This window comes from Chiloscyllium punctatum, chromosome 7, assembly GCF_047496795.1.
Source record: "Chiloscyllium punctatum isolate Juve2018m chromosome 7, sChiPun1.3, whole genome shotgun sequence".
Taxonomy (NCBI): domain Eukaryota; kingdom Metazoa; phylum Chordata; class Chondrichthyes; order Orectolobiformes; family Hemiscylliidae; genus Chiloscyllium; species Chiloscyllium punctatum.
This window is the reverse complement of record NC_092745.1, coordinates 90,393,690-90,419,766: the sequence shown is the minus strand read 5'-3', so window position 1 is coordinate 90,419,766 and position 26,077 is coordinate 90,393,690. Positions and strand designations below refer to the sequence as shown.

The following is a 26,077-nucleotide window of genomic DNA, read 5'->3' as shown; positions in this document are numbered from 1 at the left end:
TTCGGGGATTTCTTGATCAAGAAGGTTGAGCAAGTTGAGCTTGTATTCATTAGAGTTTAGAAAATGAGAAGAAACTTTACTCAAACTTACAAGGTTCTAGAGAGTCTGACATGGTAGTTGTGGAGAGGTTGTTCCATATGTGGGAGAGTCAAGACCAGAGGAAGTACTTTATCGGAGAATGGGGTTGCTCATGTAAAATAGTGATAAGGCAGTATTTCTTCTCCGAGTACAGTGTATCTCTGGAATTTTTGACAGCCCTCTGCAGTAAAAACTCAGTTGTTAAGTATATTCAAGCTGAGATCAACAGATTTTTAATAGATATAGGTTATAGGGATAAGGGAGAAAAATTGTTGTTAAAAAAATTGCTAGTGGAATGTGGATGTTGCTGGCTGGCCAGCATTTATTACCCATCTCTAGCTGCCCTTGAACCAAATGGCTTGTTAGGCCATTTTAGAGGGCATTTGAGAATCAGGCACATTACTGTAGATCTGGAGTCACATGTAGGTTGGACCAAGTGAGGATGGCAGATTTTCTTCCCTGAAGATCATTAGTGAGCCAGATAGGTTTTTTCCAACAATCAACAATAGTTTCATAGTTATCAGTAGAACATTAGCTGAGTCTCTGGATTAATAGTCTAGTGATAATGCCACTAGGCCATCACGTTGAGGAGTATCAGATCAGTTATGATCTGTTCCTACATCTTGATGTCCAACCCTCCTCCACAGCACTAGCAAATCTCCACCAAGGATATTTGCCCTGGTCTTGTTTAGTTGTAGACCTGCCTATGCAAGTCTCACCTTCCCCAGAACTGATTTGGAGGTGCTGGTGATGAACAGGGATTATGATGATAAAAATCAGACAACACCAGTTTATAGTCCAACAGGTTTATTTGGAAGCACTAGCTTTTACAGCGCTATTCCGAAAAAGCCTGATGAAGGAGCAGCGCTCTGAAAGCTAGTGCTTCCAGATAAACCTGTTGGATTATAACCTGCTGTTGTGTGATTTTTAACTTTGTACACCCCAGAACTGCTTCTGTTGCACAGAACATTAATGCTTTCCATCTACACCAGCTTTCTAGCCACATGATCAATACTCCATTTTCCAAATCCTGTGCTCCCTAGTTCATCCAACGAGGAAGAATCATGAAACTACTGCTTTAGACATTCTGCCTTTCAATCACCTACCTAACTCTCAGACATCTTATTTCAGGACCTTGTCGTCATTTCTATTGATAATCCTTGTATCACAATCCTTGGCGGATTACTATACTCCTCAAGAATGCCTTGGAGCCACTCTAATATCCTTCACTTGGCACCAGGAAAGTAACACATTCCTGATGAAGGGCTTTTGCCCGAAATGTTGATTTTCCAGCTCCTTGGATGCTGCCTGATCTGCTGTGCTTTTCCAGCACCACTCTAATCTAGACTCTGGTTTCCAGCATCTGCAATCATTGTTTTTACCTAAGTAACACATCATCCTGTTGTGAAGTTGACTGCTGCATCAATGCCTGTCTGATAATCTGATTATGGCATCCTCTACTACTAACACCCCACAACTACCCCAACCACCACCAAACATAAAGTATGTATGTGAGCTGTCCATGGTGCCAGCAACAAGGGTGTACTTATGAGTGTGCTTTCCTGAGGAACCGTCACTCTCGCCAGTATCCAAACTGGGTTACTAATTGGTAAGACTCAGGTGGTGAGGGGGGGAGCTTTTGCACTTGGTTCTGTTAGACTGCCTGGCAGTCCCTCATTCTCTCACTGTTTGTATGCCTCTAGTCTGCTTAGTGACCACTTCCCTAAAAATGCAAAATAGTGATTTTAGCTGGTGCACAAGTTCTGAAACCTAGAGCTCAAACTTGTGCAGCCTGTGACACAACTTCTTGCAGGTGTTTTCCTCTGGAACAAATGGTGTGTCTATGATTTCCCTTTCACGTATACACACAGAATTTCTTAATGAATTACATCTTTTGTTATACTGATCCACACTGGGAAGTGTGAAGTTTCAGATCAACTAAACTCAACTTTAACAACTTACCCATGAAGTCATTACTGTCAGTTTTTTTTTGCTTTGAACTCTTTTAAAAGAATTTCAAGCCAGTGAGCGCCAATTCTTAAATATTTGGGTTTGTTTGATCAGAATTTATTAAATGAGCCTTGACTAATGTCTGAATATATTAATATGCCTGTTATTAAGGATTGAGCACTCTTTAAGATATGCTAAGGATGGTGTTTTATTGCAGTATTTTGATAACAATAGCTTATTTGCAATGTTTGATCTGCACACAGAGGAGATGCATGCTGAAGTCTGCTACGCTGAGTGTTTGTTACAGAGGGCTGCTCTCACTTTCTTACAGGTAACAGTATTTGGTCTGGGAAAGGGGAATGAAAAATTGCAACTGCGACAAGCAAATCATCTCAGGTTAACTTTGAAGTTATGACTTTCAGTTGAAAGCAATTTTGTTTTCTTTACTGAGCCATTCTCGACAATTAAACTGACATTTAAAGTATTTCTCAATTTAGAACACAACTGATTATACAAAATGAAGGGTAAGGAAACATAATTTGGGCTAGCAGGTTTGTGTGCTTCAGAATGCTGTGTAAGCTTGCGTGCTGAACAACTATTCAGTAGTGATGCAAAAAGAAGAGGCAGAAGCTGCAACATTTCCAGAAAAATTGAAATTCCTTTTCTGCCCCCAGTGATTATCAAATGTGCTACAAGTGGAGGTATTAGCACAGAATGAGATAACTAAACATTTAAACTTGGAGAATCATCAATCCTCTCCTCTTAAGGTTCCATTTTTAAAATCCTTAAGAATAACCCAGTCATAGAATTGTACAGCACGGAAACAGATCTTTTGGTCCAACCCGTCTATGCCGACCAGATATCCTAACCCAATCTAGTCCCATTGGCCTGCACTTGGCCCATATCCCTCTAAATCCTTCCTATTCATAGACCCATCCAGATGCCTTCGAAATGTTGTAATTGTACCAGCTTACACCTTTTCTCTGGCAGCTCATGCCATATATGCAACAACTTGTATGTGAAAAAATTGTCCCTTAGATTCCTTTTAAATCTTTCCTCTCTCACCTTAAACCTCTGCCCTTCAGCTACTCTGGAGAAAAGATCTTGGCTATTTACTCTATTTATGCCCCTCATGATTTTATGAACTTCTATAATGTCACCTCTTGGTCTCCAACACACCAGGGAAAATAGCCCCATCCTGTTCAGCCTCTCCCTATAGCTCAAATTCTCCAAACCTGACAGCATCCTTGTAAACCTTTTCTGAACCCTGTCAAGTTTCACAACATCCCCCTTGTAGGAGGGAGACCAGAATTGCACACAGTATTCCATAAGTGGCTTAACCACTGTCCTGTACAGCCACAACATGACCTCCCAACACCTGTACTCAGTGCTCTGACCAATAAAGGAAATCATTTCACCTTCTTTGTTATCCTTTCTACCTGCGGCTCTACTTTAAAGGAATATGAACCTGCATTGCAAGGTCTCTTTATTCAGCAACACTCCCTAGGACCTTACCATTAAGTGTATAAGTACTGCCCTGATTTGCTTTTCCAAAATGCAGCACCTCACATTTATCTAAGTTAAACTCCAACTGCCACTCCTCCGCACACTGGCCCATCTGATCAAGATCTTGTACTCTGAGGTAACCTTCTTTGCTGTCCACTACACCACTAATTTTAGTGTCATCCACAAACTTATTAACTATACCTGCATATTCACATCCAAATCATTTATGTTAATGCCAAAAGGCAGTGGACTCAGCACCAATTCTTGTGGCACACTGCTGGTAATAATGTCACCTCTTGGTCTCTGAAAAGTAACCATCCACAACCACCGTTTTTCTCCTACCTTTTGAGCCAGTTCTGTATCTAAGTGGCTAGTTCTCCCTATGTTCCATGTGATCTAACCTTGCTAACCAGTCTACCATGAGGAAGCTCGTCAAGTGCTGTATTGAAGTCCGTACAAATCCTATCCACCTCCCTGCTCTCATTAATCCTCTTTGTTACTTTTTCAAAAAGTTCAATCAAGTTCATGAGACACTATTCCTCACACACATAGCCATGTTGACTATCCCTAATCAGTCCTTGCCTCAGGACCCCCTCGAACAATTTGCCCACTACCAATGACAGGCTCGCTGGTCTATAATTCCCTGGCTTTTCCTTGCAACCTTCCTTAAATAGTGGCACCACATTAGTCACCCTCCAGTCTTCGAAACCTCATCTGTGGCTACTGATGATACAAATATCTCAGCAAAGGGCCCAGCAATCACTTCCCTAGCTTCCAACAAAGTTCTAGCATACCCATTAATAATCCACCTTTATGCGTTTTAAGACTTGGAGGGAATCCTGAGGGACAGGATGTACATGTATTTGGAAAGGCTTGGACTGATTAGGGATATTCAACATGGCTTTGTGCGTGGGAAATCATGTCTCACAAACTTGATTGAGTTTTTTGAAGAAGTAACAAAGAGGATTGATGAGGGCAGAGCAGTAGATGTGATCTGTATGGACTTCAGTAAGGCTTTCGACAAGGTTCCCTATGGGAGACTGATTAGCAAAGTTAGATCTCATGGAATACAGGGAGAACTAGCCATTTGGATACAGAACTGGCTCAAAGGTAGAAGACAGAGGGTAGTGGTGGAGGGTTGTTTTTCAGACTGGAGGCCTGTGACCAGTGGAGTGCCACAAGGATCGTTGCTGGGTCGTTTACGTTTTGTCATTTACATAAATGATTTGGATGCGAGCATAAGAGGTATAGTTAGTAAGTTTGCAGATAACGCCAAAATTGGAGGTGTAGTGGACAGCAAAGAGGGTTACCTCCGATTACAACAGGGTCTTGACCAGATGGGCCAATGGGCTGAGAAGTGGCAGATGGAGTTTAATTCAGATAAATGCGAGGTGCTGCATTTTGGGAAAGCAAATCTTAGCAGGACTTATACACTTAATGGTAAGGTCCTAGGGAGTGTTGCTGAACAAAGAGACCTTGGAGGGCAGGTTCATAGTTCCTTGAAAGTGGAGTCGCAGGTAGATAGGATAGTGAAGAAGGTGTTTGGTATGCTTTCCTTTATTGGTCAGAGTATTGAGTGCAGGAGTTGGGAGGTCATGTTGCTGTTGTACAGGACATTGGTTAGGCCATTGTTGGAATATTGCGGGCAATTCTGGTCTCCTTCCTATCGGAAAGATGTTATGAAACTTGAAAGGGTTCAGAAAAGATTTACAAGGATGTTGCCAGGGTTGGAGGATTTGAGCTATAGGGAGAGGCTGAACAGGCTGGGGCTGTTTTCCCTGGAGCGTCGGACGCTGAGGGGTGACCTTATAGATGTTTACAAAATTATGAGGGGCATGGATAGGATAAATAGTCTTTTTCCCTGGAGTCAGGGAGTCCAGAACTAGTGGGCATAGGTTTAGGGTGAGAGGGCAAAGATATAAAAGAAATCCGCGGGGCAACCTTTTCACGCAGAGGGTGGTATGTGTATGGAATGAGCTGCCAGAAGAAACAGTGGAGGCTGGTACAATTGCAACATTTAAGAGGCATTTGGATGGGTATATGAATAGGAAGGGTTTGGAGGAAATGGGCTGGGTGCTGGCAGGTGGGACTAGATTGCGTTGGGATAACTGGTCGACATGGATGTGTTGGACCGAAGGGTCTGTTTCCATGCTGTACATCTCTATGACTCTAAGACGTCCAGCATCACCACCTTTCTAATACATCCTGAAGTCTTTCCCAGTTATGACATTTTTAGAAAAGAAAATATAGATTTAAACAAACATATTGTTAAGGTTTTTTTTGTCAGAGACATGATTACTTCTGGAACTTACTCCAAGCTTCATTTCCCCTCCCTCCCTCCATTATGCCATTCCTTAAAACCCCTCTCTGAACAAAGATTTTGTCACCTATCCTAATTTCTCGATGTGGCTTTGTTTTAAATTTGCTTCAATAAGTTGTTGACAAAGAGAAATTAGGCATAATGATGATATTAAGCTTTTCTTTAGGTCAATAACAGCAGACTCTGCAGTATGGTAGGAAAAGTTGGAAATCATTCTTGAATGGTTAACAAACAGATTCAAAGAACTGAACAGTTAGAACATAGAACATAGAACAATACAGCACAGAACAGGCCCTTCGGCCCACGATGTTGTGCCGAACTTCTATCCTAGATTAAGCACCCATCCATGTACCTATCCAAATGCCGCTTAAAGGTCGCCAATGAATCTGACTCTACCACTCCCTCGGGCAGTGCATTCCATGCCCCCACCACTCTCTGGGTAAAGAACCCACCCCTGACATCTCCCCTATACCTTCCACCCTTCACCTTAAATTTATGTCCCCTTGTAACACTCTGTTGTATCCGGGGAAAAAGTTTCTGACTGTCTACTCTATCTATTCCTCTGATCATCTTATAAACCTCGATCAAGGTTATTTATGCTCATACAAGACAAAAAATTCAATTCATCATCAAGGTTAGATCACATGGAATATGGGGAGAACAAACTATTTGGATACAGTATTGGATCAAAGGTAGAAGACAGAGAGTGGTGGTGGAGAGTTGTTTTTTTTTTCTGGAGGCCTGTGACCAGTGGTGTGCCACAAGGATCGGGGCTGGTTCCATTGCTTTTTGTAATTTATATAAATTATTTGGATGTGAACATAGGTGGTACGGTGAGTAAGTTTGCAGATAACACCAAAATTGGAGGTGTAGTGGACAGTGAAGAAGGTTACCTCAGAGTACAACATGGTCTTAATCCAATGGGCCAATTGGCCAAGGAATGGCAAGCGCAGTTTAATTTAGATAAATGTGAGATGCTGCATTTTGGAAAAGCAGATCAGGGCAGGACTTATACATTGAATGGTAAGGTTCTCGTGAGTGTTGCTGAACAAAGAGACCTTGGAATGCAGGTTCATAGTTCCTTGAAAGTGGAGTTGCAGGCAGATAGGATAATGAAGAAGGCATTTGGTAAGCTTGCTTTTATAGGTCAGACCATTGATATAGGAGTTGGGAGGTATGTTGTGGCTGGACAGGACATTGGTTCAGGTACTTTGGAATACTGCGTGCAGTTGTGGTCTTCCTTCTATAGGAAGGACGTTGTGAAACTAGAAAAGGTTCAGAAAAGATTTACGAGGATGTTGCCAGGATTGGACAGTTTGAACTATGGGGAGAGGCTGTATAGGCTGGGGCTGTTTTCCCTGGTTCATCAGAGGCTGAGGGGTAACCCCTATAGAGGTTTATAAAATTATGAGCATGAGTAGAGTAAATAGGGCAGGTCTTTTCTCCGGGGTGGGGGAGTCCAGAACTAGAGGGCATAGGTTTAAGGTGAGAGGGAAAAGATATAAAAGGGACTAAGGGACACTGGTTTCCTGCAGAGGGTGGTGCATGTATGGAACAAGCTACCAGAGGAAGTGGTGGAGGCTGGTATGATGACAACATTGAATGGGCATTTGGGTGGGTGTATAAACGAGGAGGGTTAGAGGGATATGGGCCAAATGCTGGAAGATGGGACTAGATTTATATAGGATATCTGATTTGACATGGACGTGTTGGACCAAAGGGTCTGTTTCTGTGCTGTGTATCTCTGTGACACTTAACATTAGTCCCAGCAGCAGTGACAATCTTGTATTAAACATGCTGCTTATTTACATTTCCCAGAGCTCAAGCATTCTCTTCAAATAAAAAAACAAACTTAGAAGAATGAAACTCTAAAATAATTATACTTTTTTAAAACTGATTTTTATTTCCAGTACAGTTCTAGAAGACATACTATGAACATGCTCCAACCTACCTGAACACAAAAAATATCTGTCGTGATTGGAACCAGGGCCAGGTGGATCTCATTTACTGTGACATTCTTCATTGAGGTTGTTAACCTGGGCCATTCAGGGAACCTCAGCTGATAGATATAAGCAGGAGATTTAGAAGGGCTCATCAGTGTAGCAACCGGCTTGGAGTTGGCTGATCACAGCCTGTAAACAGTGCACATAGAGTGGCTTGGTGTGAGGATATCAGCCTTTGTGCAGTTATTTCAGTATCTAATTGCTTAAGTTCAAAATGCAAACTGAACATTTTATTTGGTTTTATATACTAAATCTTTAGTGCAATTTAATTGCAATTCACTTCCTTTGCTTAGTCCAACAATTACTTTTATTTGTTATTGGGGCAATAGTACTGATGTCATGGAAGTATTTATGAACCTCTTTTCAATGACTCCTGTGCAAATATGTCCAAAAGTAGAATAGCTGTCCCTTCTGTATGCTTGCACCAACGTTTCCAGTGTAGCTTTCAACAAACTCAATAGCCACACATTTTCTCCTTTAGTCATTTTACAAAACAGACTTGGGTCGGTGTACCAGGAGTTTACCACTCCCATTAAATGTGGGGACTGAATACTTAAATATTCAGCCCTAACTCTTATTATTACCTCCACTGACCCGTTATTAGATGTACAGCCAATGTGGGATCGGAGTGGGACCATTTGGTGCGAGCGATTTGGCGCAGCCTATTTTGCCACAGAACTATTTTGGCGCAGATATATAGTAGTCATCAAAGAAAATCAACATAATAGTAGAATTATTTAAGGGGTAGTTTATAGTTATTTGTGTATCACTGCATTTAGTCTGTGATTAGTCCACTCCTAACTGTGGTTCCTCAAAATTTCTTTAAAAAAAGAAAATATAACCCATTAAATTCTCTGAATTTCTTTAACTTCAACGGAATATCGTGCCCTGCTACAAACTGTACAAGTTCAAAGTCACAGTTGATAATATCAGGGAGGCATTCAGGCTGTATTTCCAGAACCATTTCAAATAATTTATCATATGTGTTTGTAACTTATTTGGGAGTAAATCATACAACAGTGGGAACACACCTTTATGTATTTCCCCTAAAATAACATAAACTTGTGAAAATAGAGGTGTGGAAATTTTGAATGTTCCATCGACATACAACTTTTTTGATTGTTTCAGAAACTTGGCATTCCTTTTTCTTCCAAATATAAGAATTCTGCAGGTGGTGCTACCGCCGGCTAGTAAAAATTGTTCTTCATTATATACATTAACAGAATATGTTTTAAAGCTGTCTGGAATTACAAGTTCTTCTAAATTTCTTGGATTTACTGGATAAGCACCAATTTCTTTCCTTGTCCTACGAACCATTTTCTTCAGCGCTCTGTTGTTAGGCATTGTTCCTTGGCAAGCTTCCGATAAATTTTCTAGGCACTCCTTAATCACTTGTAAAGTTCCCTCTACAGTTGTTTTTCTTTGATGACTAGTTATCAAAGTTCTGCTTCCAAATGGGTCTGCGGCAAAATAGGCTGTGCCAAACAGGCCGCGCCAAATGGCTGTGCTGAATGGTCCTAAATCCATGTGGGATATGCCAGCTACAAGCACAGAAATGATTTTGTGTAACACGCCATACTGATCAGTATAGGAAAAGTGTCACGTTCCTTCCATGAATTCATTTTTGGATTTAACCTGATTTCAAAGTGCTATTATTCAAATTAGGGAATTTGGAATTTATACCCTCCATTACAAAGGTTGATTATTTCCAATGCCATGGTCTTTTCTAAGGTTGAAAACCTCAAGAGCAGAGTAACATTTTTAAAATAAAACCGCATTGAAACACCATAAATAGGAAAATACTCTTCTCATTTGGCGATAAATGAACTGCAGACTGAGATGTACTTGACATTCAATAATAAACACATATCTATTGTAACTATTTAGGGTGGCACGGTGGCTCAGTGGTTAGCACTGCTGCCTCACAGTGCCAGGGACCCAGGTTCGATTGCAGCCTTGGGGGACTGTTTGGAGTCTGTACATTCTCCCTGTGTCTGCATGGGTTTCCCCCAGGTGCTCCGGTTTCCTCCCACAGTCCACAGTGTTAGGTGCGTTAGTCAGAGGGAAATGGGTCTCGGTGGGTTACGCTTTGGAGGGTCGGTATGGACTTGTTGTGCCGAAGGGCCTGTTTCCACACTATAGGGAATCTAATCTAATCTAATCTTAACTCGCATCGAATGCTGAAATGAAAATCACTATGAGAGTACACTACATAATTTAGTTTCTCCATAACGTGAACTTAGATTGATCTTTCTTGCATGTGGATGGTGCAATTTGAAGGTAGAAACAACTAATCATGTCTAGCCATTAGATGTCTGTAATAACAGATCTATTTCAAAGTGACTACTTGATTGATGCATACAAGATCTTGAGAGGGTTGTCAGTACGGATGTGAAAAGGATGTTTTCTCTGAAAAATCTATAACTCTGGGTAAGTGTTCAAAAATAAAAGGTTGTACACTTAAGACGGAGAGAGTTTTGTTTAAAAGAGAGATAATTCAGTCTATTTGGAACTCTTCCTCAAAGTGGTACAAGTAAAATCTGAACAGTCTTAAGGCAGGGATAGATAGATAGATTCTTGATATATATAAAAGACTGAAAGATAATTGGGGTAGACAGGAATGTGGAGTTGAGGTTAAAAATAAAATTAACCATGAGCTTATTAATTTGATTTATTATTGTCATATGTATGGTGATACAATGAAAAGTATTATTTTGCATGCTAACCAGACAAATCATAACTTACCTAAGTACATCAGGGTAACAGGACAGAATGTAGAGTGTTGCAGCTACGAAGAACGTGCAGAGAACGATCAACTCTAACATATTGAGTGGTCTATTCATAAGTTTGATAATTGTGGGAAAGAAGCTGTTCTTAAATCTGTTGGTATGGGTTTTTAAACATTTGTATCATTTCCTGATGGAAGAGGGTGGGGAAGAGAGTATAACAGGAGTGGAAGGGGTCTTGATTATGTTGGCTGCTCTCCTGAGGTAGCAGTAAGTTATACAGACTCAAGGGAAGGAAGGCTGGTTTTCGTGATGGACTGGACTGCATTCGCAGCTTTCTGTAGTTTTTTGGGCACAGCAATGGCCAAACCAAGCTATGATGCATTTGGATAGAATGTTTTCTATGGTACATCTATAAAACATGGTAAAGAGTTGTCACAGACTTGCAAACTTTTAGCCTTTTGAGGCTTTCTTGGCTGTAGTGTCAACCTGGTTGGACCAGAATAGATCATTGGTGATAATTACTCTGACGAAATTGCCTAGCACCATGAACAGTAAAACATTGTGAAAAAGAGAAGTCAACTTGTGTTAGCTATGCAAACATTTGTGCATTGCAGTGTGAAGATTTCCTATCAATGGGGCTGAACCAAAAAAAAATTGGACTGCTTGAAATTGACTGAATTAATTGCATTCAGAAAATATTTTGAATTTTGTCTAATTTATTAGTACATCTCATTTTGGGCAAGTGTCTTTTTATGTACTTGGTTTAAGGAATAGATCATTTTGGCCAAATTAAACTGTATTGGTTAGCCCAATTTCTGTTATTGTTATTGCAACCAAATAAATTATTATAGAAGTGCCTGTAACTGTTTTCTGTCTGCATCCTGTCTCACCCTTTTTAAAAAAAAATTAACATCTCAAAGGAGGTGTATGGACATTGGAGAGAGAGTACAGCAAAGCACAATTGTAAATTAGACCAACTACAAGAAAAAGTGAAAAAGCTATCTCCACAACTTAGGTAAAATATAGCTGACAAACCTTGATCATTTCTATTAAGTATCAATGGCTTGGATAAGATAAGTTCAGTATTATTTCAAAATAAAGCTAGACAATCTAGTTTGTGGCTGTAAGTATAAACCAGTTTCAAAACATTACTGCAGGGTACTTTGAATAGATATCAAACAATTGTCATGCACTAACTATCTAGAATAAGTTTCCTGCTGGTGTAATAGATATTTAGGAAAGTTCAAATGCAGTTGGATGCTGTGTATATTTGAAGAATAAATTCTGGCACATTGAATTACCTTTTTGGCATTTTTTTATATTGTCCAGTTCATGTACATTACTTCAAATTCACTTTAACATTTTTATTACAGGATGAGAACATGATTAGTTTTATCAAAGGCAGCATCAAAATAAGAAATAGTTACCAGACTTACAAGTAAGTTGGGATGTAAGTTGATATAGTGGCTATACTGCATCTGGTCTTTAGGCTTTGTCACTTTGTAAGGTAACTAATAGAACGGTTTAAAAAAGAAGCTACCTATAAAATTATGTTTTGTACATTACTCCACATCTTTTGACTTGCATAGTTATTTTGAATCAAATATAAGAGCACAGGCATTAAGAATAAGGGATAAACTCGCCAGTCAAAGCCATTTTCCTAACGGGTGCCTCCAACATCATCTCTGTCCTCCTTATTCTTAACCAAGTATTCCCCCTCCTGACCTTAACAGGGTCTTCGGCCAGATCCAACCCATTCCCTGCACTACTGTCATCACCACTGCCCCTCCCTTCCTCCCAGGATAACAATAGGGTTCCCCTTGTCCTCACGTTTCATTCTATCAACCTCCACAATCATGGGATTATCCTGCTTCCATTTCCACCACCTCCAGCAGTATGCCATCAGCCACTACAACTTGCTCACAAACAAAAACAAAATGCTGGAAAAGCTCAGCATGTATGGCAGCACCTGTGGAAAGAATTCGTAGCTGATGTTTCGGGTTCAGTGAACCTTCCTCAAAATATCTTCCTCACCCCTTCCTTGTCCCTGCCTCTTGTTTGCATGGGTTTGCTCTCAGCAAAGCTGACCTATTTTCAACTATTCATAACTGCCATTCTCACCTATTTTTCATGTAAATCTATCCTTAGTAGCAATTTTGCACTTTCCTCCTTGCTTTGGGCACTCTCACCACCTGTTTCACTGTCAACTCCTCCCCCTCTTCCCTTTAACTACAGCATAACATTGCTTTCTGTCCTTCTCAGTTCCAAAGAAGCATTATATTGGACTTTGTTTCTCTCTCTCCATGGATGCAGCCAGCCAAATTGTGTTTCTTTAGCATTTTCTATTGTTGTTCTTTAAGATCTCAAAGTTTGCATCCAAGCTATTTAGGATTGCAGTCGGAAAGACTTTATGACTGAGTAGTGAAAATCTGAATTGTTTTTCCTTCGAGGCTGTGAAGGTGGGGTCAGTTCAAGACTGTGGCCAAGAGTGTGGTGCTGGAAAAGCACAGCACATCAGGCAGCATCCAAGGAGCAGGAAAATTGATGTTTCCGGCAAAAACCCCAAAGCTTTGGCTCGAAACGTCGATTTTCCTGCTCCTCAGATGCTGCCTGACCTGCTGTGCTTTTCCAGCACCACACTCCTGGCTCTAATCTCCAGCATCTGCAGTACTTACTTTCATTCAGTTCAAGACTGTCAATGGATTTTCGTTAGGGAATAAGGGACACAGAGCTATAGCAGAAAATGCAGTTGAGGTACAGATCAGCAATGACATTAAACATTGGAGTATGCTTGATCACCTGAATGAACTATTCCAGTTCCTATGTCATTAGCCATAGTTAGAGTCCTTTAGTAGAGTCCTGCAGACTTAAAATTTTAAGCAGCTTGTATTGGAGATGATGACAGCCCAGTAAGCCCAGGCATCCCTTTAAGTGTGATGGGTGTACTGAATATTCTGATTTGCTGCTTCTAATAATATTGCTGTAAGTTCTCTTTCTTTATTTTTTTAGTTGATGTGAGTGGTGCCTGTTCATGATGATGGTACACACTTCTCTGTATTTATGTTGAATGCATATGATAATAAATGATTCAATTGAGTGATCATGTTCAGTGTCCTCATGCTGATGTATCCTTTCTCCTTTTTCTTGTGGGGAATTATTTAGTCTTCAACTAGTGCAACTCACAATGGTCCAGGAAGGAAAAAGTTCTGTGGAGAATCAAACCTACACATAACTTTCTATTAATCATCTTACCAGTTTAGGAAACAGGGTACTTGGGCATCTCAACTTTGCAGGTGACATTCGCAACAATTTTCTGAAAAAAGTATAAAATTGCTCAATTGATTAGTTCAAGCCACTATAAAATATGCTTAATCCCCCTCCATTTTTGGGAAATTGATTGCTGTCCATTATATGCAGTTCTATTTATTTCTTCATTGATTACTGCAGTTATAGATTTAATAAACATTATCAGATAGCTTGAGAGATTTTAAAAGTTTACACTTTTAGGACTAGGTGCAACAGTCTCTATTCAACAAGAAAACATCATCTGTTGAGAGGGATTTGAAGAGAATCTGAAGGCTGACATCATCTCAAAATACACAACTCAAAAACAGATCCATGAAATAAATGGTGATGAGACTCGAATGATAAACCCTAAATGCATATAATTACAACATTAAATCTGAAAAAAAGTCAGATATAAATTTTTAAGTATTTAAAGTGTGGAAAGTAGTTAATTATTGTGCTCTAATCCTTTTTTATTTATTACTGAAAGGGAACTTCTTAACGTTGTGCAGTCATCCAGTTACACAAAAGGAGAGAATTACAGCCATCTCGAAGGAGGTGTTCAACTTGGAATTGGGGCTTTTAATCTGGTGAGTAAAAATATATGTTTTATGATTTACTTTTAAACTTTACCATCTCTTTGCTTCAAACAAGTCATAGTCATTTTAGCTCTCTTCTCCATTATTCCATGTCATGAGTTATTCTCCATTAAAGCAAAGACAACCTGCATCCAAGTCTTTGTTAATCATGTGATTGTGAGGAACAACTGTGTAAAATTAAAGACCAGCTGGAGGTGGCCATGGCCAAAACTGGTCTACTTCAAAAGTGTAAAATGGACTAGCATTGAATGGGCAGTCTACCACAAAACCTAAATTTCTTTTTGTGATTATTTTGTGATAGTGGTGAAAATACCAATTCCACAAATTGGCAGAGTTTTTTTTCCTAATACCCTGTATAGATGTACTTAAATCCTAATCAGATCTGGCTGAGAATAGATTTTTCTATGTTTTAAGCTGATAACAATGGTCACTCTGTGTCAAAATCTGAATCATGAAATTATTTGACTAAAAGCAATCAGAACACGTCATTTTTTCTGTTCGTTCATGGAATGTGGGCATTGGTGAAGGTTGAATATTTTAAATTTTTTTTTCTTTTTCTTTCCTTCATTTTCTTAGACTATATCCCTGTTGCCAACAAGGATTCTCCGACTTTTAGAATTTGTTGGATTTTCTGGAAACAAGGTAAGAATAAATACTCAAAAGTTAATCTCAGGGAAGAATTTTGTTTTCACCTTGTAGGTTAATCTTGTTTTTCTTGATTGATTTCTCATAACTGATCTAGTGATTGAATATTGTAGCTCATTAGGCAGAGTGCTTAAAACAAAATCCACTACTTGTTTTTGGGCTAAGCCAATGGCACATATATCTGTAGATTTAATAAGACTGGCACTCAAAATCCATGTTCATAGATGTCAAGCTGCTATTCCACTGTGAGTTTATGATTAGGCAATCATCGTCAAAATTTTTGATGCTTAATTCAAGTTTTAATATGTTGCTATGAATTGCAGGAGTAATGACACAATACCGGCAGTGAAGCATAACAAAATACTTCACTTGCCACTGGAGTTCCTTTTCCAGCTACCGCTGAAATATTTGGACCCTTTATATGGAAGTTCAAATATAAAGTTAAGAAGATACAAATTTTTAGAGACAGGTATAAGCAGCTCAGTTCAAGAACCAAATACTTTTTATTTGTGACCAACCCTACTTGTCTGTTATTTTAGAATCTCACTTATTAACCTTTTGATCACATATTTCAAAATACCACATTAGTGTCCTTTCACTTGCTGATTCTCACCATTTGGTCTTCCAATTCTGATACTTTGTGCCAGAAAATGAAATGTTTGTTTATAACTTACAACGGGAATCTGTAAGCTATCATTAGCATGAAAATACTTGGTCAACTTTTGTTTAATAGTTCAGATTAGTTGGATAGAAAGATGATCTGAGAGTGAATAATCGTTTAGACAATCTCAAAACAACTCCTAACTACCCTGAAACATAAAGCAACTCGTGCAAGTAATCTTGGACACCCCTAGATAACAATTGTTGTGTGTTGATTAAACAAGGATGAGTTTTAAAATTAAGTGTTTTCATACCAATATATAGAATTCAGATAGGTGTGTTACATTACGTAAGAGATTCAAGTGTCCAAGCAATTGAGTTGGTAGCACAGGTTAGAGGTGTTGAGGGTTGCAATGGATTAGAGCATGTAGAAAATATGTTACAGGACATAGTGAGAGTAGTAGAGCTTGACCCTTGGTTGGCATTGAAGAGAAGATGGTGAAACTTACCCTGGAGAATTGGAAAAGGACATTGACCTAGTGATGGCATCGTCTGGTTGTGTCCTCCACGGCTGATCCCTGAGGCAGAAGGGTATCTTGTGTCAGCACCACTCATCCAGCAGGGATTCCAGGGCTCTGCACACAAAGCAAGGTATCAATATTCCCAATTTTCATGTCCAGGGTAAATATCAACAACCATGTAATGCAGCTCCAGAGTGACAGTGATTGGCTGGGTATAAAATGGGTTTTTAAAGATGGTGCAAGGCTTCCATGATATCCTCCAAATGGTGAATTGTTTCAGGAATAGTGTGTTAAGCTTGGATGGAAATTAGATGTGGCACTTGCTTTGGGATGTGATAAATAATTGATGAGCTGTGTTTGGGAAGAAATGGTGAGAGAAGTCATAGGCCTTGCAGCAAAAATCCCTCCAAAAAACTCAACGTGACTTGGACATTGCCAAACAAATGTAAGATTCAACCCTAGGCTTTGCTTAGCTCAAAATAACTTCAATAGAAGCCACATAAATGGAGTCCCTTCAGTTTATTTGTAGTCAGCTGCTTCATTGATTTTTTTCTGATGTCTTCTGATCTAATCTTCTCACTATTGTTCTACAGTTCTATCTTGTTAATTCTAAAGATTCATTGTAACATGTATTATGGGAAAATTGAAAGGGTATCAGTTTGCAAATTAACTTCAACCAGTGTTCATTGGAGGGTTATCCTTGTAATATTTGATTGTTAAACTTGCTAAAGATGCTTTTTGAGTAAAAGAGACCATGAGATTTAAGCTGCAAATAGAGGACATCTCCTTGTATCAGTCAAATTCCTTTCAAAAGTCAATTTTAAGGCTACTCAATTTTCAGATTATCTGTATTTGATATTTGTATTTGACAATTAATGTTTGTTTGTTTGTTTGTTTATTTGTTGAACAAGCAAGAAAGGCGTAACATTTTAATGCTACCTATAATGACACCAGGACATCTCAAAATGGTTTGCAATCAATGAATTGCATTTCAAGTATAGTTGTTGTTGCATACCTGTTCATACCTGTTGCATGATAAGTATTAAATTCTGCAAAATGGATAAGAAATATTTTTATCAGGAAAAACCATTAAGAATTTTTTTGACATTCTAAAAACATGATCATGTGCTGAAAATGCAATCTCTTCTTTTGATATGAATCTTTGTCTTTAGGAATATGGTCTAGAACAATTACAGGAAGGAGCATCCACAGAAAACTTCCGTGCTCTCCTGTGTACCATGCTGCTGCTTTGTTATCACACATTTATGAGTTTTGTATTAGGTGAGTACTGTTGAAACCTGCATACATTCCTCAGTCTTGGGCTGGTTTCCAAAAATTAATACAAGTTTTCAATTTTATTAATGATGGAATGGAACCTTGTGGAGGTGATGGAGTTGTTGGCTGTTATCTGGAAAGCTGATGAAATTCCTGTGTTGCCTGGGCAAGCAAGCCCTGTCCTAGGATCAAAATCCTCCCATGGGGCTGAAGTCATACCTGTTGAGAGCTGCCATTTAATTCAATGCTGGCAGCTCTTATGTAATCAGCACGGCAACTGGGGAGGCTGCTTCCTACTACACCTTACTACGCCTTAGATCCAGGAAGGATTTGAGCACAAATGAATAGTAGTGGTGGTTGGGGAGGTCTCCAAGGAAGGACAATATTGGTAGAGGGGGGAGGAGTATTGCTTTTGACAGCTGTTCTGTCACTTCTTGATACAAAGACTCTCATCAGGGACTAAGTGGCTTATAACCAGGGTGCTAGATTAGATTCCTGATGAAGGGCTTTTGCCTGAAACGTCGATTTTCCTGATGAAAGACTTTTGACCGAAACGTCGATTTTCCTGCTCCTCGGATGCTGCCTAACCTGCTGTGCTTTTCCAGCACCACTCTAATCTAGACTCTGATCTCCAGCATCTGCAGTCCTCACTTTTGCCTATAACCAGGGTGCCCCCTCCCCCACCACCACCACCACCACCACCACCACCACATGTGCACGCATTCAAACTCAGGAGCCTGGACACAAATGCAAGTCACCATTGCCTATTCCACCATTCAGTATCAGTGGTGGGAGCATGAGGCCATTAGCTAGGCATTAATTGCCCATTTAAGGGCTTCGGTTGGCAGAGGGGTGGCCTTACAACTGTTATACTTCTAGGATGGGTGATGGTGGGCAGTGATCACCACTTGATTAAGTGTCCAAAGGAATTGATAAAGTACAATGTTGATGCAAAATCGGTTAACTTCTCCACTCCTGCAAATAAGAGACTTAAAAAATTTGCATTTGTGTAATATTTTCATGGCCATTGCAGGTTACGAAGTACTTCATAGATAGTTGGGTATGTTTGAAGTGTTGGATACAACCAAATTGCACACAGCCTTCAAATAGTAATAGGATAATCACCACTGAGCTGTTTCTGTAATTATTGATGAACAAATGTGCTGCTGTTCCCTCTACTCTTTTGTTTGTTTCATTTCACATCTTTTAAAATGGATCTTTTACATCCATCTGAGAAGACCTACAAAATATCAGTTTTATATCTTCTCTGAGACACAATACCTTTTGACAGTGAAGTACTTCTTTAGGATTGTAATGTCAGCCTTTAGTGTTGCAATGTCCTGAAGCAGGAGTTAAACAACCTTCACGCAAGCAATCTACCACTGAGCTGCAACTACCTGGCTGCAATTTTTCTCAATTCATTTGGACTTTTTCAGACTGAAGTGCAGCAGTTTATGGAGAAAGAAAATTAGACTGCTTTCCCAAATGTTTCATACAAAATTCTGATACTCCAACTTGAAAATACTGTGGTATAAAGTTACTATGAATCATACAATGGGGATATTGACAGCTGAGATACTACATTTGGTCATTCATAATCTGATCCTTGTGCTTACAAAGGAAAGATTGGAGTTATCTTGAAATTATATCAAATGTAACTCCAGTCTCAGAGGACTGAGTTTCCAATGATCCTAACAAAATAATTAAATGAACACAAACACAGTGGTCTCTTTCATAATGCTTTTGCTTCAAATATATTTTCTGACTGTACGCTAGAACTATTAGAGAATAGAAATTGCAAAATATCAGTAGGATCCATAATTTTTGGAGGCTTTTTTTTATTTGGTTGTGAATTAGTTCACAGTGTACAAAGGAAACTTATTTCCACCTGTGCAGTGTTGTCCATCTTTGACAATATCTTAGCCCCTTAGTCACTGAAACTTAGACAAAGTTTAACTTCCTCGAAACCTAGCTACTTTCATCTCCTTGATGGTCTAATATCCTGTCCTTCTTTGGTTCTGACCTTCCCAGAGCTTTGAAGTGTATGGCTTGGCCCATCTTATTCTCATTGTCTAATGAAGTTAATGTTGATGATGACTATTTGAGAATGGTATCCATTCTCCTGTAAATTTTAAGTCATTGTCTTTGTCTTTAATTCTTTTTCATGGCCTATTTCAACCATATCCTTGGACTCCTCTTCAGTCCTATTTCTCCTTCAAACTTCTAACCTGAGCATTTCATTCAGCAGATCCTTTACTATTTTGAATCCCATTGTCTGAACTTTCCCTCCTTTGCAAGTGTTCTTAAAGCTCATCTCATTGACCAAATTTTCCTAATTTGTCCTGATTGGCTTAATGTCCACTTTGGAAAAAAATGATGTGAAGCCCCTGGATTTTTTTTTCAGTTAAAGATGCTTATATAAATAGATTAGGGAAAAACAACGCATGATATCTCCTGCTTCTGGACTTGATGGTACTAGATGCAATTAGACAATGTCTGGCCCCATTTAGACAGGTAACAGGCAAACTTCATGATCCCTCCTCACTTGTATGGAATGAGTTGCCAGATGAACTGGTAGAGGCAGGTACAGTTACAACATTTAAAAGATCTTCGAACAGGTACAGAAATTGGAAAGGTTTAGAAGGATTTGGGTCAAACACAGACAAATGGGACTGGTTCATGCCATATGACTCTGACTCTGAGTAATATTTTTCAATTAATGTGTAACCCAGCACAAAGCACTTGGGCTGAATACATGTTCAAAAGGCAGCCAAGCAGTGTGAGTAACTAATATCCATTTCAGCTAGCTAACAAGTCTTGAGGCAGCTGCTTCTTTATTGGAATCTGCACACATCATGAGGTGAAAGGTGGATGCTAGGAAATTGTTTCCGTTAGACGAGGAGACTAGGACCCGTGGACACAGCCTTAGAATTAGAGGGGGTCATTTCAGAACAGAAATGCGGAGACATTTCTTCAGCCAGAGAGTGGTGGGCCTGTGGAATTCATTGCCATGGAGTGCAGTGGAAGCCGGGACGCTAAATGTCTTCAAGGCCGAGATTGATAGATTCTTGTTGTCTAGAGGAATTAAGGGCTACGGGGAGAACGCTGGTAAGTGGAGCTGAAATGCGCATCAGCCATGATTGAATGGACTCGATGGGCCGAATGGCCTTACTTCCACTCCTATGTCTTATGGTCTTAAAATGTAGATCCTGTGACCATGGAAATCTTGCTTTCCGTTCATATCCCCTTTCCCCCACCAACTTTCCCTTATGCTTTTAGATTCTAAAGGACTGTGCAGCCATGACAGGTTGAGAGCTTCATGGAGCACTCTGGGGAAGCACTATCTGACAAACATCCAACACCTCTCACACTAGAGTAACTTGGGGTACCTTATTCGGTGTCTGAAGTGTCGGATAGCTGCAGCCACTGAGGTGGCAGTCTATGAAGTGGTAGAGATAATGAAAGGCACCTACAAGATATGTGAAAAAGGGTTTTATGAAATATGGACGCGAGGCCACTTGTGGTGTAGAGGTAGAGTCCCACCTCTAAGCGAGGATGCTCGACTTCAAGTACCACCTGCTCCAGAAATATAAAATAGCATCATTGTACAGGCTGATTAGAAAATAAAAATCGAAAGAACTGCAGATACTGGAAATCAGAAAAAAACCCCAGAAATTGTTAGAAAAGCTCAGCATGTCTGGCAACATCTGTGGAGAGAAATCCAAGTTAATGTTTTGGGTCGAGTGACTGTTTCACAGAACTGATGATTAGAAAATGGGTGGAATATTGGCCTGTGTGGCAGCTGCAATAAATAGGGCAGGAGGTGGGGACCTAGTGAAAACTACAATATGGAGCAAAAACAGCTATTGCTGGTGAAATTGAGCAAGTCTGGCAGCATCTGTGGGAAGAAAGCAGAGCAAACATTTTACATCCAGTGACTCTTCTTCAGAATTGTTAGCAGCCAGGAAAATGTGGTATTTGTGCTGAAGATGAGGATGGAGGTGGATGAGAGAGTTGAATAGATGGAGATGGAGCCCAGATGAGATGTATGGGGTGGATAAAGGAGATTGTGGTTAGCAGGCCAGGACAGAAGGAAAGCTGAATAAGTGATGATAAGAGTGAAGAGTAGGAGAGAAAATGGGTAAGCTGTACTGAAAGCAACCCATATAATATGATAATGGGCCTAGGAGTATGTGGGAATGGGTGTCTGTGCAAAACGCAACCCATGTCATAACAGCACTGGGCGTGGAATGGGTAAAATAAAACAACATGGAAGGAGGGAATCTGGCTCTAAAATTATTGAACTTGGTGTTGAGTCATAGAGGTTACAGGGTCCCCAAGTAGAAAATAAGATGTTCTTGCTGGAGCACTGAAGCAGTCCTGCAACAGCGTCGAATGTGTGGTGCTGGAAAATCACAGCAGGTCAGGCAGCATCTGAGGAGCAGGAGAATCGACGTTTCGGGCATAAGCCCTGCATCAGGAATCAGCAGACCTGCAACAGACATGTTGACATGGGAGCACGGTGTGTTGACGTGGCAGGCACTTGGAAGCTTAGGTTCATTTTTGCAGAAAGAATGTAGGTGTTGCAAAGTGATCACCAAGTCAGTGTTTCTCCAATGCAGAAGCGACCACAAATTGAAATTATAGGATAACGGGTAACTGGTTGGTGCTTATGATCATTGTCTTAATTTCCCTAAGTGAAGGCAGTGGGTTAAATAAATGTTAAGAAATAAGTTCATCTTTTATCTTGGGTAAATTTTAAGTTTGGCATGTTTAAGTATGCATGTTTAAGTATCAAAAGGTCTTTTGATACAGTGGTAGAATCTCTGCCTCAGAAAGCAGTTCTGGGTCAAGTCTCACTCCAACACTTGAAAGCCAAGGAAGATGCATCCATAATGCAGCCAAACAGAGCAGTTAAGAATGGGTTAACAACCTATGTGGTCCACATTGGCAGAATATGCATCAAATTAGCCAGTAAGACTGATTAGCATTACAGGAGAAAGTGAGGACTGCAGATGTTGGAGAGTCAGAGTCAAAAGGTGTGACGCTGGAAAAGCACAGCAGGTCCAAGGAACAGGAGAGTCAACATTTCAGGTATAAGCCCTTCCTGATATAGGGCTTATGCCAAAAACATTGATTCTCCTGCTCCTCAGATGCTGCCTGATCACTTTGCTTTTCCAGCACCACACTTTTTAAAATTTTGATTAGCATTACAGTTTACCCAAAATGCATGCTTCTAGTGCACACACAGCATTGCCCATGCCTCGCACTCTAGCAGTCAGGGCTTAGCCTACATGCTATTTCAGCTTCTACTTCTATAGCACTGGCTGTAGACACCTAAGGGAGTGAAATCTATGCAGCTATATAGCCTAGTTTTCACATTGTGGATAGAATTCTACTGTTTTTACAAAATATTAATTAGTAAGTTGTGCAAAAATGTTTTATTTTATGCATAATATTTTCTGAGGACAAATTTGTTGCATTTTCAATTTTAGTAGTTAGACCTCCACAGGAGCCCTTAATGGTTAAAATAAAGTTAAAGAATTGTGGATAGATAGTAGGAGAGAATGGGAGCTCTTAAAATAAAAAAAAAACAACTGAAACAATGACATGTTTAACCTGTGGTGTTTTAGTGCTGCTGAGATATCAAATTTTAAAAATTGATGCATTTTAACAAATATTGCCATTGTTACAGCTTCTGCAATATTAAAATCCTGACTTGAATTTGCAATTCTGAACAGGGACAGGCGAAGGTGATGTTGATGATGCAGAGCGACTACTACTACCCTTTCTCAAACGGTATCCAAAGGTATTCTGTGGGAGATATAAATGTTTCATTTTAAAACATTGCAATCCTATCAAAATCTATTTGTTACTATTTAAAGTTATATCTCCCTGTTCCTGCAGGGTGCCATCTTCTTGTTTTTTGCAGGAAGAATTGAAGAAATCAGAGGAAACATAGATGCAGTAAGTAGAGTTTGGGCATGAAATGAGCAGTATTTCATTTTGATTACATGGATGATAATCTGGCAGAACACATAGTTTGTCTGTGTGCTACAGAACTGTTTCATTTCCATAACACTGAAACAATCAACAGATTTTACTCCTAATCGCTTCAGAGAAGCGTAACTGTCATCAGTCTGTCTTTGATCATAGAGAATACTACTTTTTGATAAATTGAATTGTAATGGTCTCAACAATACAATTTTAGTGCAACAATCTTTATCTGACCAATTTGTAAAATTCAACTGTGTTATCATTAAAACTGGGATGAGTTTCAAGTTTGCAACCTTTTCATTAGCATTCTGTCCAAAGCACCACAAGTGTAATTCTGGCATTTTTAATTGGATACTTTAACTTCCTCTGCAGTGGGACAACAATGACCTAAAGCAGCATCTACTTGGCTTCATGTTACTTTTTCTTTTGAATATGTATGCCCTGTTAGAGCTCATGATAAATGAAGCTTAGTAGATTAAGATGTTTTGCCCTCTCTTGTCTTTACTATTGCAAAAAAAGTTGAAGACGTGAATTCATCAGTAAAGTGATGGAAGGTGTCATTGATAGTGCTATTGAGCAGAACTTGATCAGCAATGACTTGCTCACCTTTGCTCAGTTTGAGTTCCACCAGAGCCACTCAGCTCCTGGCCTCGTTACAGCCTTGGTTCAAATATGGCTAAAACAATTAAATTCCAGAGGTGAGGTGAGAATTAGATTAGATTAGATTAGATTACTTACAGTGTGGAAACAGGCCCTTCGGCCCAACAAGTCCACACCGCCCCGCCGAAGCGCAACCCACCCATACCCCTACATCTACCCCTTACCTAACACTATGGGCAATTTAGCATGGCCAATTCACCTGACCTGCACATCTTTGGACTGTGGGAGGAAACCGGAGCACCCGGAGGAAACCCACGCAGACACGGGGAGAACGTGCAAACTCCACACAGAGAGTCGCCTGAGGCGGGAATTGAACCCGGGTCTCTGGCGCTGTGAGGCAGCAGTGCTAACCACTGTGCCACCGTGCCACCCAGAATGACTGCTCTTGATACCAAGGTTGCATTTGTTTGTGTGTGGCATTGAGAACCCCTGACAAAACTAGAGTACGTGGGGGTGGAGGGTGGAAATCACTGCTAATTGGAGTCATACCTTCCTCAAAGGGATGTGGTTATGATTGTTGGGGATCAATCATTTCGGCACCAGGACATATTTGCAGATGTTGTTAGGTAGATATTATTTAATCAACCTATTCACTGTTCAGAAATGTTATTACACATCTCTGGAGCAGGTGGAAAATGAATGTGGGTCTCCTGGCTCAGACATGACCACTGTGCCACAAGAGCACTTTTCCTCAGAGTAGTATCCTAAGCTCAACCTTCTTCAACTGCTTCATCAAAGACCTTTCCTCTGTTGTAAGGTGGGGATGTTCACTGATGATTACAAGATGTTCAGCACTATTCATGACTCAAATACTGAAGCAGTCGATGTCCAACTGCAGCAAGACCTGAACAATATAAAGGCTTGAGCTGAAAAGTGACAAATGTTACTTACCCCCTGCGCCCCCATCCCATATATACACACACACGTGTGCCAGGCATGACTGTTTACAACAAGAGAGAATTTAACCATCATTGTTGACATTACCATCAGTGATGACGTTACCATTGCTGAATCCATCGCTTACCTGGGCTTGCCCATGACCAGAAATTGAACTTTTTTTTAGTGTCGTTGGGTCAAAATCCTGGAACTCCCTCCCTAATGGAATTGTGGGTAAACCTACAGCATGTTGTCTGCCGTGGTTCAAGAAGCCAACATCCCATCATCATCTCAATGTCAACTAGGGGTGGGTAATAAATACTGGCCCACCAAGTGATGTACACATGAAAGAATAAAGGGAATTGTCGTAATTGTAATAAGGTCAGCCTGGTGGACTTAATAGAATTTTCTGACTTCCCTAACTGGGGCTGTTAATCAGAGATCCCTGGCTGACAAAATAGGAGTGTCAGATTGCTCTGAGAATTGGCTCTAAGGAGCTGCATCAGTGTCAAGGGCTCTCCACATGTAAAGAAACGATGACTTGGTGGCAGGATAAGGGCGTCTGGAATTATTTCAGGAAATATCTTTTTTTTTGAAAGCATAATTTTGGGGGGTGATTTTCATTTATTAGGCCCAGGTTCCTCTGGCTGTGGGACCTAATGAAAATAAATAAATTAAAATAACAAGGAAACAAACATGTGTGATGGGCATCTTGCATTCTATTCTCACCCCACCCCAGCCAGTTTAACTGCCTTATCCCATTATGTCTAGTGAGTAAGAGAGGGATGTTAAAATAGTATCTTTAAATAGAATTGTAGAATGGTTACAACATACAAGCAGGCTATTCAGCTCATCATATTTCTGCTAATTATTTACAAGATCAACTCACTGACCCCCCCACTACTCCATATCCCTGCAAATCTTTCCACTTTGGGTAATTACTCAATTTCATTTTAGAGACCTACTCAAATTTGCCTTGACCACATTCTTGGATTGTGCATTCCAGATTCAATGACTGTAAGAAAAATATTTT

At 39.9% G+C, this 26,077-nt stretch overlaps 1 protein-coding gene across 1 annotated transcript in view; it reads left to right on the top strand.

Moving 5' to 3' along the window:
• The window catches only part of ttc39a (tetratricopeptide repeat domain 39A), a 104,299-nt gene that overhangs the window by 44,723 nt on the left and 33,499 nt on the right, over positions 1–26,077 (top strand). The window contains exons 5-11 of the mRNA XM_072574274.1: positions 2,292–2,359; positions 11,960–12,024; positions 14,362–14,461; positions 15,047–15,112; positions 17,409–17,517; positions 23,253–23,320; positions 23,419–23,478. Of these exons, the coding sequence (XP_072430375.1) occupies positions 2,292–2,359; positions 11,960–12,024; positions 14,362–14,461; positions 15,047–15,112; positions 17,409–17,517; positions 23,253–23,320; positions 23,419–23,478 (536 nt within the window). The remainder of the gene's footprint in view (positions 1–2,291; positions 2,360–11,959; positions 12,025–14,361; positions 14,462–15,046; positions 15,113–17,408; positions 17,518–23,252; positions 23,321–23,418; positions 23,479–26,077) is intronic.